The sequence below is a fragment of the Diadema setosum genome, chromosome 4 (genome assembly GCF_964275005.1).
Source record: "Diadema setosum chromosome 4, eeDiaSeto1, whole genome shotgun sequence".
Taxonomy (NCBI): Eukaryota; Metazoa; Echinodermata; class Echinoidea; order Diadematoida; family Diadematidae; genus Diadema; species Diadema setosum.
In genome coordinates, this window is record NC_092688.1 from 315,484 (window position 1) to 336,232 (window position 20,749).

Here is a 20,749-nt window from a genome sequence, read left to right on the forward strand (position 1 = left end):
GGGTGATCTCATCTTCAATTCATGAAGATGGGCCTGTCAATTCCAATCCTTGCATTGATCTTAACAGCGACAAATCACTTAATCTAAGATACTTAAGTTGCCAAACCCATACTCTACATACACTACAAGCCAAACATGAATTACCAGGCCATTAAATCTGCACAAACTTTATATCCCATTCACACTGTCTACGTATCATCCACATTCAGCTCAAATTACAAAGAAAAAAATAAAGCCATTGCCCAAAACCCACACAAGTCCAATAAAAATCTAGATGTCATTAAGATTATAACTCAAAATTTGACCTTAGTACATATATTGTGGAAGAACTATGCTATCAAATCTTAAACAAGTCCAGCTGTTGTTCTATACAGCTGGACTTTTTTTCAGACTTGATACTCACCATCTTCTGAAGCTGCTACCAGAAACTTTTCTGATGTGAATAGTTGCTTCTTTTCATCCAAGATGACAGGCCATAGGAAAGCAATCTTATTCTCTACAGGAATTGAAAAAGAATCACTTCAAAGTACAGAAAGCTCTGGAATCACCTCAAATCAAGATTAGTTCTGCCCTGAGTTTTCACTAATGGACAAGCTAGCATAAATCATCTTGGCTTCACACCTTTAGTAATTAGTTTCCTATAACATATCAAATAAAAAAAAAAAACAAATACATGAATATATGAGTAGGAATAAAAATATTAAGCAATACCTGTAATGCTAAGTTTATTGCATTTTCTCTGAAATAATCTTATCAGTAAGCAGCAAAATATAGAGAAAAAAAAATATCGCTGAATAACAAAATACAGGGGTGACACTATTTGTCATCAGAACTACATGTATTAAACAGAAAAGGGTGTAATGCCTTATCTTAGCTCCATTCACTCCTACACGTAGCATGTCTACATGTCATGTTTGCTATGACAGCGCATGACATGTCCACATGTATACAGCACTTGAGGGTAAAAATTTATTCATTTAGCAATCACTATTAGCGAGATGCTATTCCCGACTTCTAGGGATTTCTCTGTAAATCATACTATAATTCGAGCAACGTTTGTCTGTCTGTCTGTTTGTTCCTCAACTCCTCCCAGGTCCTTGGTCCGATCTCCATCAAACTTAGTGGGTGAATGCAGGTTGACTGCAAAATTGCCGTTGAGGGGTTCATTTTTGGAAAGGCCAAGGTCACTGGGGTCAAACGTCAAATAACTTCAGACACTCGATAGAGGGCGCTATGTAGGCCTACTTATATGGGGATTCCCCCAGAAATATAATCAGACACCAGATAGAGGGCGCTATGTAGGCCTACTTATATGGGGATTCCCAGGTGTACGCCAAAGAGATTTTTCTCCTCAAAATCTCTTTGGTGTACGCCTACTTATGCTTCCAGCAAGTTTGGCCAAGATCGGACCAAGGAGTAGCGCAAAACAGATATTTAACGTCTGTTGACCCAGTGAACTTGACCATTTCTGGGGGAATCTCCATGGAGGATTTCTGACACTCCACGGGTACATTGACTAGTAAATTAAAAATTCAAGAGTGACGTGAGAATTCTTGTATACATAAAAATACACCAAGTTTCTTATTTGATAAAGTTCAGAGACGAGGAGTTGAGGACCATTCCAGTCTCGTCAACTCACCTGCTTCAACATCTGATGACAACAACCTCATCAAGAGACAGGCTGCTGACAGGCCCTCTGTTACCATGGCAACCTGGTTGGGTTGCTGATGTGCTCTTTCCAGGGAGGATTTGAGGAGAGGGATGATGTCGATGCCATGAACCAGGGTATCACCTGCAGTCATGGAAGTAACATGAAAATAAACCAGTAAAAGACACATGTGCTTCACTTGAGTTGACACACTTTAGATTAACCTGACATCAGGGTCAAACAAATATTTCAAACCCCTAGAAAAAGGGGAAAAAAATGTAAATCAGATCATTTGCCTGAAATGTTGTGTGGATATGACAGAGTTGTGTGCTTGTATATTTGTATGTGTGTAGGGATGTGCATGAGTCTATTTGCATCATATAAAAAGTCACCTAAAATTTTTCCTATCCATTCTTGGCCAAGACAATGACCATTTACGAGTCATTCAGCCACACTGAATTGAAAACTAATTGTCATGTACATGTATCACTGTCTAACGTCAGATTTGGTAAACTTTGCAGAGCCACAATTTCAAAATGCCACTGTATCTTATATGAGACAAGTTTGTCACTAGTTCTACCAGAATAAATGACAAGAGAAGTACCTGTACAGTCTTGACACAGCTTATACATTGATGATTGATAATAATGATCATTCGTGGAGATAATGGACACTGACCAGCTGGTGCTAGTAGCTGGATATTGGCTATCAAGCCATCTTTTCAGATGGAAAATCAAACAAATCTCTGAAACTCACTCTTTTGACTTGTGCATCATCTAATCAATACGTTACACCCACTCAGTGTCTTTATAATCTACATCTCAAGGTGTCCACACTTCAATGTGTTAAAATATTTATCTAAATGACATTATTCCACTGGGGTACACTTTGACCTTACACTGCACTATGACTTCTCAGAATAAAGCACTTGAAACCTGACTCTTAGCTTGCCAAGTCATGTGTATTGAGTCTTTCTTCTTTGCCAAGTGATTCTTCTGTGAAGCTGGAAATAGAGAAAAAGTGATGCCTTGTCCAGTATTCAACAGCACATTATCAACTCATTCTCCCTTCTTGAATGAAATCAAGATGTATCTCCTTTGTGTTGAGTTACTATGGTTACCTTTGAGTGTGGCCAGCATGACGGTGATACAACCATTCCTGCTTCCAGCAGTCGACTGCTTCTGAGTCATTGCCTTTTGGAACCAGGCTAGAAGCTTTGGGGGCAGGTCAGTAGATGTCTTGGCACACCACTTAGACAGCATAGAGAGACCATGTATCAAGGTCCCTTCATGGGCTGCCAGGGAGAAAAGAGAGGCGGAAAATAAATCATATCAGGCTCAAAAACAACACAAGCAAAAACTACATGATCTATGACATTTATTCCTCCATATTCCACTCAATCTGACTTGTGAAAATCGTACTAGTACCCTAAAGTTATGACAAACAAAACAATGACTCCATTCAACAGCAGGGAAAAGCTGGGGTCTTACATAAGGATGAAGACATCACACACACACACACACACACACACACACACACACACACACACACACAATTGAATAGAAAATTGTCACTCATACAGTGAATTTTGAGATGTATTGTAAATCTTAAAATTTTGGGAAAAAAGTAAAAACAGATCTGCAGAAACAATACTGATGGCAGTAAATTTCAGTTGTAACTCTTATACATTATAGTAATGCCAAGCAAAGTAGCAAGGTCAACTAACCCTAGGGGATATACTGAATGATTCTCTAAAATACCTTCTTGCTGTAGGTATGGTATGAACAGGCTCACTGTGGTTGAAACCAATGTCTGCACCGAGTTGACTCCACTGACTCCATTAGAACTGAGAGCACCAATCCCAGACAAGACGCCAGCTCTCTCTGTCACCACAGTCAGCTTTCCTTCAGAACCTTTCACCAAGGCAACATTTTATTCATTACATGATGAATCAATGCAAATATAAACCTTGTCTACATGGCAATGCATCAAATGACTCATGTTAGAATAGGGTAATATTACAGAACATGTTCTCATACTCTCAAATGCATAATCCTAGTGCTCTAAAAGAATTCTTATTTGCAATGCATTACAAAGTCACATGAAAATTGAGATCCTGACCCCCTAGGGATGTACAAATGTACAATTCAGGCCCCCATTTGGACCTTCCCACCCCCCCCCCCTCCCCACCCCCAAGAGGGGCACCCCTGGATTTGCTATGAACAAACTTGAAACTACAGTCATTAATGTACTCACTCATAGTATTATCTTAGCTCTATAACTTCTGATTCTAGAGAAGATTTTTAAAGATTCCTTCATTTTGGGGGGTTTGCCCCCCCCCCTCCCCCTGGGGCCCCTGGGTGGGGCATGGTGCCCATTTTAACAAATTGAGATCCTAACCCCCTAGGGATGCTACCTGCCAAGTTTGGTGAAAATTGGTCATGGGGTTCTCAAGAAGAATATGAAAATGTATAATTTAGGCCCCATTAGGACCCCTCCCCACCCCCTCCCCTGGGTCCCAAGGGGGGCACCCCTGATTCTGCCATGAACAGACTTGAAACTAACTACAGTCATCAATGTACTAACTCATAGTATTAACTTAGCTCTATCACTTCTGGTTCTAGAGAGAAGATTTTTACAGATTCCTTAATTTTGGGGGGTTTGAGGCCCCTTGGGGGCCCCCTGGGTGGGGCATGGTGCCCATTTTAACAAATTGAGTTCCTAACCCCCTAGGGATGCTACCTGCCAAGTATGATGAAAATCGGTCTTGGGGTTTTCAAGAAGAAGATGAAAATGTAAAAATTTCACGCACGACGGACGACGGACGGACGACGCACGACGCACGATGGACGCCGGACGAAGGGCGATCGCAATAGCTCACTTGAGCCTTTGGCTCAGGTGAGCTAAAATAAAGAAAAAACATAACACAACAGATTTGTTTGTAGAGCTACCAATACCAAGTCATCAAAAAATTTTAAGATGACTAGTGGATTTTTCCTGTCATACCAAAAAAAAAAAAATGAAGATATATGTATACCTTGTCTGAGGCAAATACATAACGACTAAACCATGGTGTAAGCAGCAATTCTAAACAGAAGTCAGAAATAAAGCAGCACTAAAGGATATGCAATGCTGCCCTCTAGTGACACTAACCTCCCAGGACAGCAAAGAAGTGTTTACAGAGAGACTCCACAGCGCTAGGGTCACTGCACTGAGCTGCTAGGTTGGCACTGGCTGCCACAGCCTCCTGGCGTAACAACTCGTCTTTAGCATGTAGTTGGACTGGGGAGAGCAGAGATAGCATACAAAGTATTGATATACAAACAGATTTTGGAGACAGGAGTAGACTAAGGACAGTTCAGAGACATGAAATTAAGTAACTCAAAAAGAATAATGCAAAATGAATCCTGTGACTTTAACTAGTGCAGCAATTTACACATACAAGGCTTGAGCATTGAGTGGGAGAATAATGCCATGATTAGTAGCTTGTGAAGAAAAATTACAGAACTGTAGATTGAAGGTTTGCATATTGCACACAAAACAGCGATTCATCTTTGAAAATCTAAATGTCTAATGTTGACAACACAGTAATTGATTTAAAAAATAAAAAAAAACACTCTTAACAGTCAGAAAATTTGGAGCTCACATCGATCTACCAATTCATGTCTAAGAGGTCTGGTCTTAAAGCAATGAAAATACCACAGGTAAGTAACCATTTTGTATGTGATGAGAGACCTTCACATATTTCAATAGCAATTACACAGACAAAAGTCTTCTATTCACTTATGCCTGCCGCATTGCTATGGAGTGTTCAACTCAATCATGTTGTATTTTCTCAGTTTCTTCACTGTCTTCAACAAAGTTTGCAGTATTCATCAAAACATGATTACATTAGGTTATCTATGGATCAAAACATACATTTACTTGTCAGACTCTACTAGCATTCTTCTGTTATGCTAAATGTTCTCTTAGAGAAAAAGAAGGGACACTAGTTAATAGTCTTATGGGGGTTTTTATTACAGAAATAGAGGCTATGAGTCATGAATTGTACACTACAACATCTGGCAAACAATCTTCAACGCTTACCCTCGTTGTCAAATCATCATCAACAAAAGATACAATGATCATATGTAATAATCACACTGAAAGAGGTATGAGCATACTAAAGTCAGATAGAGCATAGAGCATACATGTCATATTGATCCATGTTCACAGACAGATCAAATAGCAACCTATCCAAATCTAAATAATTCCTGAAAATAAACTCTGATGCTGTCCACTCACATTGTCATTGTACAGTAAGGGTGAATGATGCCGAGATTCTTGTATGTTTGTATGACACAAGAGGAAAGAAGTCATGAGAACTGAATGAACGAACAGCTACCATACTTACTTGCTATGTTTTTCCCCAGATCTGTGACATACTGACTGAGGTCAATAGACAGGCCAGCCAACGTCAAACTCACAGCTAAGAAAAGAAAGTGAGAGTGCATGGTTTAATACTCCAGATATGATAGGAGAGTACATTGTTTAACCCTAACTAGGCCGGGGGGGGGGGGGGGGGGGGGGGGGGGGGGGGGGGGGCCTCCCCGCGCCCCCCCCCTCGACGTTCCGCGCGATGTATCGCTAACGTGATAAGCTATCGCCGCGACGTTTCATGACTTTTTTCTGCCGAGTCTCCCGCATCTTTTGACACCAAATTTGCGATGCCCGGGAGTGCGGTTCCGAAGTTTCACTTAAACATGTACATGCATGTCAGACCAAAAATTGCTCAAAAACGTGAATTCCTGTACAATTTCAATGGAAACTGTGCTTACAGTCAAATTTCATAAAAGCATGATTATTTTGGGGTTTTATTAATCAAAATCAACTAATAACATATTTTCTTGTTCGAAACAATGTCACGGACAAGTTTCATCGAAAAAATAATGAAAAACATAAAGTCGAAAAAACAATGAAATACATAAGAAATTCAAAAAAACAATAAAATACTTAAGAAATTTTTTCGGATGGCTCAATTTTTTTCTCTTATATTTGCTAAGGACACTAAAAAGAATATTTGCAAAAAAAATGTGCCCATTTCGAGCTTTATTTAGTGATTTATACCAAATTGTCTGATTTCATGCATCATTATGCATAAATTAGCATAATTTAGCATAAATGACAATTTTTTTTTTAAAATCTAACTTCATAGTAATTTAGACTACATCATAGGCAATGTGTGTGCCAATTTTCGTCGCGATCGCGCGGTCGACGGGCGAGATCTGGGGGGGGGGGCCTGGGAGGCTCCCCCCCCCCCCCCCGGCTCTATGATCTACCTTAATAGCCCGGCCTAGTTAGGGTTAATACTCAAAGATATGAAAAGATATCACGTTTCCACACATCTCTTCTGTTGTCATCCCTCCTATATCCATGCAAGACTTGTCTCAAATCCTAGCTTTATGTCAGATGTGATCATGGTAACAAAACCATACTAACATGAATGAATTAGCAGCTCTGACTGTTCTAATAGCTCATAGGTTATACGATGTAGCTCTGAATAAACAAACACAAACACACTATTTTTGGACAAATCAACAATTAACTGAACTGTGACATGCCTTCACTTTAACCACTTATCTTAACATAGAAATGGTTTGTAAGCAGGAGTTCCTAATTTTCAGCCTATTACCCTGTAATATTTACAAGTTTAGCAGCAAGACCTATAATGCAGAAGGATAGTACAATGCAAAGAACACAGCAGGTTGTGAAGTGTCTGCTGCAAAATTGATTAGAAACTGAAGTGCTCACACTACCATCAATAAATCTTCCAGGTAAGAAGAATAATTTCATATTAGTGAACTAATGGTAGACATAGGACAGGACGGCCCGGGAACACCTGGCGGAGAACGGTTGAGAATGAGTTAAAGACCTTAACCCAAAATTGGGGAACGGTGACAAGGATGGCCCAAGACAAGCAGAGGGTGGAGAACCTTCACTGTTGCCCTACATGCCGATCAGCATAACGGGCAGTCAGTAAGTACTGAACTAACAAGTCTTACAGTCCTACTCATAATACCTGCTTCTAGATGAAAATCTTCATTGTTTAATGGTAAAGCAAATCAACAAAACTGTATCAGGTGATGCGGCATTAAGAAAGGCCACACTTTTCAATCTTCAAACTACAGACTATTATTACTACCAGTCAATGTGTACTGATCATATTTCCAAAGCTGTAAAGGTCAATGATTCCATGTTCTAAAAATTATACTTGCCATTCTAAAATAAAGTTATTTACATGTACATTCTGACCATTGACATTTGCTTTTTGACAAATTCATCTAAATCTCAGTAAAGGTCATTTGTCCACTTGATAGTTTATGTATTTTCAGGTAACCAAATTTCATTAAACGTTCATGTCACTAGGTCATTAGTGAGTAGCTTTGAAAAATTATTCAACTGTTGACCCTCTAACTTGACAAATACATCAAAACACATCTAAACAAAGTGCCCTCTATTGACTGTAATGTTATATTGTCATGCAAGAGTGTACATTGTATTAGGCATACTACATTGTAGCTGCAGCACAGAAATAATAAGTGGGCAGATGCTGATCTGTTCTTGCTTTAAAAACACATGACAAAGAAATATCCACAGCATGACTATGACTTCTGTGAAGAAATACTTGACAGCATTTACATATTTGCACAAACAGATAGCACAAATGTCTTTTTGTGAAGTGGGCAAACTACAGACCCTTGCCTGGAGGTACATTCTGTTGGGTTATTTTAATCATCCTTCCTTTAGGTCAAACAATGGGTAAAATTCAAAATGTGGGATAAAAAAGACAAGAATTATGAGTTGTCTATAATGCAGTGCACTTCAGATTTTACATACCTTCCACCACATTCTCAGGGCTACGCAGCATTGCTTTCTGTATGGCAGGTAAGATGCTCTCTTCAAAATCTTTGTGGGACAGGTGCTGCAGCAGCCAGCGACTCACATCCTGGCAAGGAAAGTATTGCAGCAATAATTTAGGATATACTCAGAAAGAACTCTAGAATTATCATGCATGGTATAGATGAAAACCGAGACTGAGGAGAGAGGGACAATCTTTCTGAAATCATGACAAAAACTAAAAATGTCGCTATGGCGACTGTATGGCTCCGCCATAATGCATGGTTCTCCGAATAGGCCTATAACACAATGTCTTGACAATGTGTGATGACAGTTTCACATAACTGGCAAAATATTAAAAATGACAGGTTTGTCACAAATGCATTGAATGTTCACTTTCCTTGAACTAGGTTTATTTGGATGAATGGCTATACTGTCTAATAAGAGTGCAGATATTTAGGGATTTGTACCCAACTTTTGACCCTTTTATAAGTTTAAAGAAGAAGTGAAATTTAGCACTTTCTCTTGACCTTTGACCTTTTGGCCTTTGACCTTTTGACAAGAAACTTCCAAGAGAATCTGTATTGGGTAAAACATGCATACACTAAGTTTCAAGGAAAAATTCCACAGGCATTGCATTGATGAGAGGGAAATAATGACAATTTGACGAGTTGACCTCGACCTTTGACCCCGACCTTTGACCCATGACCTATAAATACCCTAAATGATCACTGTCTGTCAGTACATGCATATATATTAAGTTCCATGAAGATATGTCTTGAAATATTTGTGAGATATGGAGAAAAAAGTTAAATTTTAACATTTTCACTTGACCTTTGACCCTTGACCTTTGACCAGATGACCCTAAAATCCAAACAAAGTATTATCCCCCCAGGATATACCCTCATACCAAGTTTGATGTAAAACCACTACGTGGTTCTTGAGATATCGACAAAAACAAAACGGGACGGATGGACGACCCTAAAACATAATGCCTCCGGCCACTTCGTTGGCGGAGGCATAAAAAAATTCAAGGAGACATCTTTTTCTCTGACAATGACAATATGAAGAAAGTTACATTTCTAAACTCTGTCATCTTAACACTCCTATTACACAAAATATGTTCAGCTCTGCAATTGGTTTTGATACTGAGGACACAGAATAGGTAGCACAAAATAACACTTGCATGACACTGTGACAACTTCTATCATGTCTTGTTCATGATCTTGACAACATCTATGATTTCTCCCCAAAAAGCAGGCTACTCAGACACTCACCACACTATGGGCAGCTGGCTTGATCTTTCCATTGAACACAGTCTTGATGTATACATTCATCAATGCTGCTTTGTGGTTTGCAATGGATGCTGTCATCTTGTTCTCAGTGGCATACTTCATGAGCATGGCTAGGAGACAGAGGGAGCGACTGGAGGGATCTATCTCAGTGACAGTCTTCACACAGCTCTCCCAAACACCATCAACCTGACAGATGTGTGAACCAAACACAAAATTAGTAAAGACAACACACATATCATTATAATATGACACTTTCAACTTTGTGCAAAATTTAGCTTACAGCATACAGATATCAACACTGACAAACTCCCTCTGATATCACATTTGTGATATATCACATGTATGATATTTGAAGTGCAATTATAAAACACAGGACATGGAAGAAAATAATCAAAGAAGACAAAAGAACATCTATTATTACCCACATTAACCCAACTCATAGGACAGAACGAAGAACCATCAAGGAAATAAGTGTAAAGCCCCACAGGGTGGGCAAATGGATTTCAACAATGACAACTGACCAATCAAATCTCAGTAATGTCCAGCTGCGTCAATATTACAGAGATATTTATGCACCACATCACTTCAGTCAAGATATATCATTTATCATCAAATGTCCTGAAGGGCAACAGAACATTATGTCAGCTAGGTTTTAAAGTAAAATTTGCTGTCAAATATCCCGCTCATCCACAAAGCAATCAATGAAGCCTCCATTCCTTTACCCTCCCAACTCACTCTCTAGACAGTGAAACAAGTTTACCTGCTTCCAAAGAGCCTTGAGTTTGGTGAAGGCAGCATGGTGCAGAGATTTCCTGGAACATGCCAAAGCAGCTGAAAGAAGTGTAGCTTGGGTCTCCACCTAAGGCATACAACACACAGTAAATGAGTTTCTGTTGACATTGCATTTTCAATCCTTGTGGTGTCATCAGGTCATTTAATTTTGTTTTGGGTATCCAATATACAGCACATACATCACATCTTAGAGTTATGGTTCCCATCTTCAGAAAATTACTACACATCTGAAGTGAGTTAAGAATCAATCTAACTCCATGCCATTTAAACATCCACGTCCTTCTGGATTACATATACTTAAGCACTATCCTTATGTCTTTTCTTCTGCCCAGTTGTAAATGCAATTTCAGAACTATAACAGGGCTCCACATTACCAGTGGCCCAGTCATCCAAGGCAACTAGAAACTGATGTCGGGCACCGAAATTTCAAATTTAAAGAACTTAGTGGCTAAATGCGCCATCAGAAAAAAAAAAAAAAAAAAAGTTAGTTTGGAGCCCTGAATAGAGGCAATCAATTGCTTCACATCTAAGCCACTGACAGGCTGGATTCTCTTACAGCATTATCAGTCAGTGTATCCTGTTAAGATTAATGTGAGCATTATTACTTATTTCAGAAGTACTTAAACTTTGGGACCAAGAAAATTCTGGAAAAAGAAATTAAGCAAGAGACCCGCGGGTCTAGCGCTCACCTGAGTATCGCAAGTTCACCTTTCACACAGTCACTAATCTACATTATTCACAGCTCTACCAAAATTTGACCAGGCATTCTCAAGTAGAAGATGAAAATGTACAATAAGGGCCCAAATTTTTAAGACTCCTTAATTTGCCCATTTTGACAAATTGAGATCCTAACCCCCTAGGGATGCTACCTGCCATGTTTGATGAAAATCCATTACGAGATTTTCGGGAAGAAGATGAAAATGTACAATTCAGGCTCCCCATTTGGACATTCCCAACCCCACCCCCCCCCCCCCCCCCCCCCGCCTCCAAGAGGGGCACCCCTGGATCTGCTATGAACAAACTTGAAACTACAGTCATTAATGTACTCACTAATAGTATCATCTTAGCTCTATCCTTCTGATTCTAGACAAGATTTTTAAAGATTCATTCATTTTGGGAGGTTTGGGCCCCTTGGGGCCCTCCAGGTGGGATACGGTGCCCATTTGAAGAGATGGAGATCCTATGCCCCTAGGGATACTACCTGCCAAGTTTGGTGAAAATCCGTCATGGGGTTCTCAAGAAGAAGATGAAAATGTACAATTTAGGCCCCATTAGGACCCCTCCCCACCCCCCTCCCCTGGGTCCCAAGGGGGGCACCCCTGATTCTGCCATGAACAAACTTGAAACTACAGTCATCAATGTACTAAGTCATAGTATTAAAGGCATAATTTAACATTTGCAGATAAAACAAAAACCCAGCATTAGTGCTTCAAAATAGTTCTAAAATGTGAGTTAGGGCTAGAAACAACCACTGTAAAAATTTGAATCCGTATAATCGATGTTTAGTGTTGTTAAATACACAAAATGTGAACAAAAGTTATAATACAAATGTTGCCAGACTAAACCGTCTACAGTTACGGTTTATTGAAAAAAACACTGATATCTCCGTATATTTTACGCTTCATAGCAAAAATTGTATATGGTAGGATGTTTTGTGATACAACAGACCTACACATATGCATCAAATGTGATATCTTGCACATTTTTAAATCACTGCTCCCAAAAGTAAACTGGACCTTTAACTTAGCTCTATCACTTTTGGTTCTAGAGAAGAAGAATTTTTAAAGATTCCTTAATTTTGGGGGGTTTGGGCCCCCCTAGGGGCCCCTGGGTTGGGCATGATGCCCATTTGAACAAATTGAGATCCTAACCCCTTAGGGGATGCTACATGCCAAGTTTGGTGAAAATTGGTCATGGGGTTCTCAAGAAGAAGATGAAAATGTACAAATTAGGCCCCATTTGGACCTCTCCCCATCCCCTCCCCTGAATCTGATTCTGCCATGAACAAACTTGAAACTACAGTCATCAAAGTACTAACTCATAGTATTAACTGAGCTCTATCACTTCTGGTTCTAGAGAAGAAGATTTTTAAAGATTCCTTTATTTTGAGGGGTTCGGGCCCCCTGGGGGGCCCTTGGGTGGGGCATGGTGCCCATTTTAACAAATTGAGTTCCTAACCCCCTAGGGATGCTACCTGCCAAGTTTGGTGAAAATCAGTCCTGGGGTTTTCAAGAAGAAGATGACAATGTAAAAAGTTTACGCACGACGCACGACAGACGACGCATGCCGGACGCCGGACGAAGGGCGATCGCAATAGCTCACCACAGCCTTTGGCTCAGGTGAGCTAACAAAACCAGAAATGTCGCTATGGTGACTGGTATGCCTCCGCCATAATGCATGATTCTCCTAATAGGTCTAGATAGTACATGTGGACAATGTGTGATTACATTTTCACAAAATTGGCAAAACATTAAAATGACAAGTTTGTCACATATGTGTTGAATGTTCACCTTCCTTGACCTAGGTTTAATTGGATGAATAGGAGAGCATGTATTGGGGGATTTAAGGACTTTAACTTGACTTTGACCCATTCATACATTTATGCATTGAGTAATTTTCAAGGTATGGAGAAAAAGTGCAATTTCTGTATTGGATAGTAAATTGTTACCATTTTCATCTGGCCTTTGACCCTAAAATTCATAAGATAATCACTGTCACACAGAACATGCATAAACATGTAGTAAGTTTCAAGATAACTTGAGCCACTTCCGAGATATGGAGGAAATAGTTCAGCACTTTCATTGTTAACCTTTTGACCTTTGAGGCAAAAAAAAAAGAAAAAAAAACTTTCCAGAGAATCTCTATTAGGTTATACATGCATACACCAAGTGTTAAAAAATAATCCTGCTGGCATTGCATAAACATGAGGGATATATAGTAAAATTTTGAAGTGTTGCCCTTGACCTTTGACCCCTGACCTTTGACCCCATGAACCCTAAATTGTCTAGATACTGTACGAGCTGAAATTTTCGCGTACAGATATTTTCGCGAATTGCTACTAGGAGGACATTTTCACGTGTTGTTAATTTCGCGGTTGCGAGGTCTAACTGTACTTACCTATTGGCACATTGTTATTTTCGCGTGTTGTTATTTTCGCGGTTCAAAGGCGATTCGCGAAATTCGCGAAAATAAAACCACCGCGAAAATTTCTGCTCGTACAGTAATCACTGCCAGTCAGTACATGTATATGTTCCATGAAGATACCTTGAACAATTTCCAAGGTATGGAGAAAAACGTGAAGTTTTAATATTTTTACTTGACTTTTTGACCTTTGACTTTTGACCTTATGATCCCAAATTTTTCCCAGAGAGTCTTAATTGGGTAATACATGTATACACTAAGTTTCAAGAAAATATCTTCAGGCATTGCATAGATATGGTGGAAATATTGAAATTTTATGTATTTGACCTTGACCTTTTGACCTTTGAGCACCCAAAAGTTGATAGGCACAACTTCACCCCGTAATACACATACATGTTAAGTTTCATTAGGATTCCTCAAAAGGTTGTTTAGTTACACTGTCCACAAAATTCATGACGGACGGACGGACGGAAGGACGGACGGACGGAAGGACAGACGGATGGACAACCCGAAAACATAATGCCTCTGGCACCACTTCGTGGTGGAGGCATAAAAAGAAATCACTGTTACAAAATTCAGAACAGTGTGTGGACTAGCTTCTAGTTTAAAGATAATAAAAAGTTTTGGTACCTCAAAAGTTTCCCTGAATTTCCGTGTTTCAGGTTAAAGTATCTATCATATAACTAACACTGTGAGACTTACTCGCCCCAAAGTGCTCTCATTTCTTAGTAATCATGCAATTAACTGCGACCAGCAGCCCCATACGCATAGCGACTAGCAGCCCCATACGCATAGCGTAATGGGGCTTCGCATTGTAGCATTCAGGATCATGACAGATTTAGTATCGCGGGTAAATATCAACTTAAAATCCACAAAATTCTTCAATTTGAAGACTTACCAATTAAGTTGAAGTCTTGAAAAGAGGCTTTGGGCAACGTTTGGTTCTGCCAATAGTCCCTTTCTGTTCGAATTGATGACTGAATGTGACTCTGTCGAGAGGACCTTGGGAGAGCTACGTACACTGATTACTACGACCAGCGCATACGCACACATCACATGCGAACAAATTTCAAATCCATGAACGGATAAGATGTTTGTGTGCGCATGCGCTGGCCGTCAATTCAGTGTAGCTCTCCCAAGGTCCTCTCGACCGAGTCACATTCAGTCATCAATTCGAACAGAAAGGGACTATTGGCAAAACCAAACGTTGCCCAAAGCCTGTTTTCAATACTTCAACTTAACTGGTAAGTCTTCAAATTGAAGAAATTTTTGGATTTTCAGTTGATATTTACCCGCGATACTAAATCTGTCATGATCCTGTAAGCTACAATGCGAAGCCCCATTTAGCTATGCGTATGGGGCTGCTGGTCGCAGTTCGCTACACAGTATGCGTATGGGGCTGCACGCTGCTGGTCGCAGTTATCTCGCACAATACGTGTACTACCTCGCCGCCGTCATACGGCGGCGGCTCTGGTACGAAACCATTATTGAATGATTACTAAGACATGAGAGCACTTTGGGGCGAGTAAGTCTCACAGTGTTAGTTATATGAAAGGTACTTTAACCTGAAACACAAACTAAGACAAGGAAATTCAGGGAATCTTTTGAGGTAATACCAAAACTTTATATTATCTTTAAAAATTTTCATTGTGTGTTCAGGTCATTAATGCAATGATGTAACACGGCTCTGTCAGGACATAAAATGCACCTCGGCATCCAACACTCAAAAGCACAAATTTTGTTCTTCAACATAAGCAGGCACAAAAATGAAAATATGACAAAGATCCACAGGCTTATCATACAGAAGGCTGAATATCCAGTTGCTTATTAGTCGTAAAATATTATACAGTGCTAGGGTTTCCTTCAAGGTATGTCATCAAATGTAGTCTTTAGCCTTCAAAAGCAACCGTGTAGAATATTCAACCTGTTCCAAGGTGACATATCATCTTGCTTGTGACATACTAACCAGCACAGCCCACTCAGTCCCAGAGCGCTGACTGACATCACCAAAGGCATGGCGGACTACAGCACATGTCCAACATAACAAGACATATGGAATAGATCCAGTGCCCTTCCTGCAATTGGTAATGATAAAGTAAGACTTTATTGTTCCAAAGCACACAGCACATCTGTGTCATTTTGCAAGAAGTCACACAAATTCTATGCAAGATTTGGGTGACCTCGATTACACACTTGTACTTATGCTGTTGCAAATAGATGCTCTGCTTTGCTTGGCCTCTTCCTTCTCAGTAACACAGGGCAAAGGGAAAGATGACAGTTGATTACAAGATCTATGAATATGTACAATTATATATAAACTGTGTCAGATTTAAATTAATGGTTACACGGTGACTCTACTATGTATCTTATATAAAGGTGACAATGTGTTGAAATGCTCATTACTATTAGCTTTCATCACATTTCAGAGTAATATAAACAGCAGTTGAGTTGTGTACTCTACAAACATACCAAGGTTGAACATTTTTGATGCCTTCTGCCTTTGAGGAGATGATCTCATTGAGAGTCTTGACAGTGGCATCCCTGTGTCTACCACACAGTGAAGAGATGACAGCCAGGACATCCTTCCGTGATTTACCATCCTTACAGATGTGGACTGTCTGAGACAGAACTCTGCAGATGGGCTTCACTGCTGACTCAGGGAAAGCTGGAAAGAAAACACAAGTACCAGTGCGTACCAGGTCTCTGGCAATGGCATTGCATGCATGATTTTTTTTTTTTTTTTTTCATATTTGACATCATCCCACATTTCTTTTTTGATGTTTCTGACATGTTCTGAACATTTTAATTCTAACAACCTTTTTTTTTTCTCTCTCTCTTGGTCAGGATCATTGGAAAGTTTGTCAATATTGTAGGAACGATGCAATGACTTGCAATTGGGTCTTTTCAACCAAGGCAGTGTATACAACCACACGCGTGTGTCTTTACCATCCAGCCACACGAGTGTGGTTGTAGCCATGGCCCGAGTCGCTGGATACAGCCACACTCATGTGTAATGTACATGTACATATAACTATACACAGCCCAGTCGCCGCTGTACATACGTAGCGCGATTCGCGTAGCGTATTAACAGCATCTGGTCGGGCTAATGTACATAGGGATACAATGTACACACACGGTGCGGAGAAGATGATCGCCGTGCGTGCATGTCAAACACGTAAACGCCACACAATCAGCTTGCTCACAAAGTGATGAAAGTAACCTCATTTTCATACCTTTTAATATTGTTATTTTACAAATATATTTTTCGCTCCATTCTCATCTTGTTTGCTTGATATGATGGGTTTAGAATTAATAGCGAAGTTACAACTGCCGCTAAATTGGGGGACTTTGGATTGACATTGCTAAACTGCTGGTGGTGTGCTAGCGATCGCTCAGTGCAGCTGCAGCCTAACCAGCGCAGTTGTGCCGCCTGCCCCGCCCCAGGAGGGAGCCGGACTCGCGCGCCGGCTGCATGTGTACGCTGGATCGTGGATGCGCTATTTGCGAGTACCCGAACGAACGACACGAAGGTGAAGTGGGTGAATTGGGTCTTTTCAACCAAGGCAGTGTATACAACCACACGCGTGTGTCTTTACCATCCAGCCACACGAGTGTGGTTGTAGCCATGGCCCGAGTCGCTGGATACAGCCACACTCATGTGTAATGTACATGTACATATAACTATACACAGCCCAGTCGCCGCTGTACATACGTAGCGCGATTCGCGTAGCGTATTAACAGCATCTGGTCGGGCTAATGTACATAGGGATACAATGTACACACACGGTGCGGAGAAGATGATCGCCGTGCGTGCATGTCAAACACGTAAACGCCACACAATCAGCTTGCTCACAAAGTGATGAAAGTAACCTCATTTTCATACCTTTTAATATTGTTATTTTACAAATATATTTTTCGCTCCATTCTCATCTTGTTTGCTTGATATGATGGGTTTAGAATTAATAGCGAAGTTACAACTGCCGCTAAATTGGGGGACTTTGGATTGACATTGCTAAACTGCTGGTGGTGTGCTAGCGATCGCTCAGTGCAGCTGCAGCCTAACCAGCGCAGTTGTGCCGCCTGCCCCGCCCCAGGAGGGAGCCGGACTCGCGCGCCGGCTGCATGTGTACGCTGGATCGTGGATGCGCTATTTGCGAGTACCCGAACGAACGACACGAAGGTGAAGTCTCAATAACGACACGATGTATCAAAATCAATTGTAACTTTAAATTTACCTCATCAAATCAAGAAAATGAGAATAAAGTTAAAAATGAAAAAAAAGTAAATTTGTCTACACTGTAGATGGTGTGATAATCTAGGACTCTAGGAGGCAGGTTCATGTTCATTGCTTTGCAGTGTTGCATGATCGCGTGTTGATGTGGCCGGCCACACCACACACATTCCCGCTACGACGCGTTTGTGGATATGTACATAGTACAGTACATTATACACACGAGTGTGGCTGTATCCAGCAACTAGGGCCATGGCTACAACCACACTCGTGTGGCTGGATGGTAAAGACACACGCGTGTGGTTGTATACACTGCCTTTCAACCAAACTGGGAAACATTTATTATAGTGGCACTGGCCGTGGCGTGGTGGGTGTAGTTAGACGTGTCCAAGAGAATAGAGTCATGTTAACTTCTAAGATCATAAAACTGCGCGTGGCATGCCCCTCTAAACCCCTGGATTGTCTGGTTCCATTCATCTTCCTTTTTTTGCGGAGCGTGGCCTCACAAAGTTCTCACACACGAATAATAATACATGGGACTACGAATAGGCTTACCTTCACTAATTACGCACGATCGAACTTCCGATAGCAGCTGACATCTTTCTTTTGTATTTGACGAGGCAAATTTAGTAACAAAGGTCTTCAGAACAGGGCCAATCTGTGAAGAAAGTTTGGAGAAAATGCAAATTTTACTTTACTTCATCAATGATCACAGACACCTCCTCATTCAGCATTTAAATATTTCCACGTGTACTTACACCACTGCTGTCAGTCGCCATGTTCGAGACTCAGTAGTAGGATGCCTATGGCGTTGCCGGTCCATCCTTATTTCGTGTGGAGCCGCGGCGCGGCGTTGAACAGACAGAAAGAAAGAAAGAAAGAAAAAAAAAAAACGGCGTTGTGTGTTTCTGTTACAGGTTGATGTTGTAATAACGGAATTTAGCCTTAGAATCGGCCTATCGTTATTGTTTTTGAGGTGCAAAGAGTAGTCCTATTCCTGCATCCTCGGTCTTAGGCAATATTCAACTCTTTTTGTCTTTGATTTGAGTTTGAAAGGAATATATAACTTGCATATGTGATGTATAATAGCCTACACTCAGCAAAAAAAAAAAAAAATGAAAGAAGAAGAAGAAGAAGAAAGTAAACCCTTTTCAAGTTCATCTTTCTCATATAGATTATCTGGCTAATAATAATGTTTTATATACCATATTTAAGGTAATTTAATTGGTTATCAACCTCATAGGTCCATAAAAAGAGAAACTTTACGCGTGAGTGAACACATTTGTTTTTCTCTTCCAAGGCGCAAAATTAAGAATTGCAAAAATGGTCAAGTTGTCATTCAAGCGTATACGAGTGCTCTTCTATATCAAACAATGAGAACAAAAGGCAAATTCATCACAATAAGAAATGCAAATTAATATGCAAAAATCAACGTATTATCTCTATTAAATGTCTCTGTGACCCTCCAAAGATAAAGGCAAAAAAATAATGGAATATGAGAAAATGGCCCAAAACCACTATTTCGGCACAATTGGACAATCGCAAAACGCGAAAATTAAAGTTTTTAGAATAGGTTTCATTTTCATACCAATCCATGACACAATTAATATTCAAGTTTGTAGTTGAAAAATATGAACACACAATCTTGCTTTATTTTTGTGGTGTGTTAATTTCTTTCATAGGGCGTAGATTTCATCATGTAACATACGTTACCAATGTCATTCTATTTCAAATGCTTTAAGATTGGTGACTACAGTCTATGATTGAGATAATTATGCGTCAGATGTGAAGTATACCATCGGCTGCCATGTTTGTAAATGCTGCCTGCAGATGGGAAGGATGGCAAATGACCTGTATGCTATACTGAACACAGCATGTCCTATTGTGTTAAATCTTATTTCATGTAATGTTCATTTGTTTTCTCGATAAGTTGATGTCAGACTTTCTTCAGAAAATATTTTCAACATTTATCAGTCCCAAATTGCCAGCCAATTCTTGAGTATCATCGATGAAACATGTGAATCTATGTGCGCAAAAATATATTCGTCAGATTCCACGTAACGTATGTTTCACGTTAATGTAACGTAAGTTACAAAGATAATACTACTACATGTGCAACTGATTTTGGTACTTTTTCTTTTTGGTTTTGGTATATATTCTTACATTAATTTCTCGTCAACTCTCAGTGAACGTATATCATAACAAGATGTCGCAATATCATGGTGATACAATTCTCAAAAATTACAATTGAAATAGTTGTAAAACTGCAAGACTTTATAACATGTCCGCGTATAAACTCTGGAGTAGAACATTAATCCGTTACTGTTGATATTTTGAAGACAATTGGCTTCATACTTATGAATTTATGGCATTAAAATGATAAGAGTTGGGAACATGCTTTCACGTGCTTTCACGGACGAAAATATTGTCATGATGTGCGTGTAATATAAAACGAGTGGTGGGTAACGTAGGTTTCACTTCAATTTTATCATAATGGAAGTTTTCGTATGCTTGACGTCTTGTAACGTGTTATCTCTGATGTCTTGTAACTTGTTATCTTCAGCTGTCACTTCATGCTGTTGAAAGATATGTTTCGAATCCATAACTTTACAGACTCCATAACTTTGCTGTCGAAACAGTTATTATATGCAGGAACAGTTTGAAAATAGCAGTTTCAATACAATAGTATTCACAAAATTTTAACACTGGGAATTGTATGAAACAAGAAACGGCAGAAACGAGATGGTTACTCTATTAAAGTGCTTC

General features: G+C 39.9%; 1 protein-coding gene across 1 annotated transcript in view; it reads right to left on the minus strand.

Moving 5' to 3' along the window:
• The window catches only part of LOC140226732 (stalled ribosome sensor GCN1-like), a 58,823-nt gene extending 40,061 nt beyond the window's left edge, over nt 1-18,762 (minus strand). The window contains 13 exon segments of the mRNA XM_072307160.1: nt 404-496; nt 1,640-1,792; nt 2,769-2,942; nt 3,409-3,561; nt 4,802-4,930; nt 6,042-6,116; nt 8,525-8,633; nt 9,802-10,005; nt 10,580-10,678; nt 15,719-15,827; nt 16,222-16,417; nt 18,539-18,641; nt 18,742-18,762. Of these exon segments, the coding sequence (XP_072163261.1) occupies nt 404-496; nt 1,640-1,792; nt 2,769-2,942; nt 3,409-3,561; nt 4,802-4,930; nt 6,042-6,116; nt 8,525-8,633; nt 9,802-10,005; nt 10,580-10,678; nt 15,719-15,827; nt 16,222-16,417; nt 18,539-18,641; nt 18,742-18,762 (1,618 nt within the window).
• Nucleotides 18,763-20,749: the final 1,987 nt, after the last annotated feature.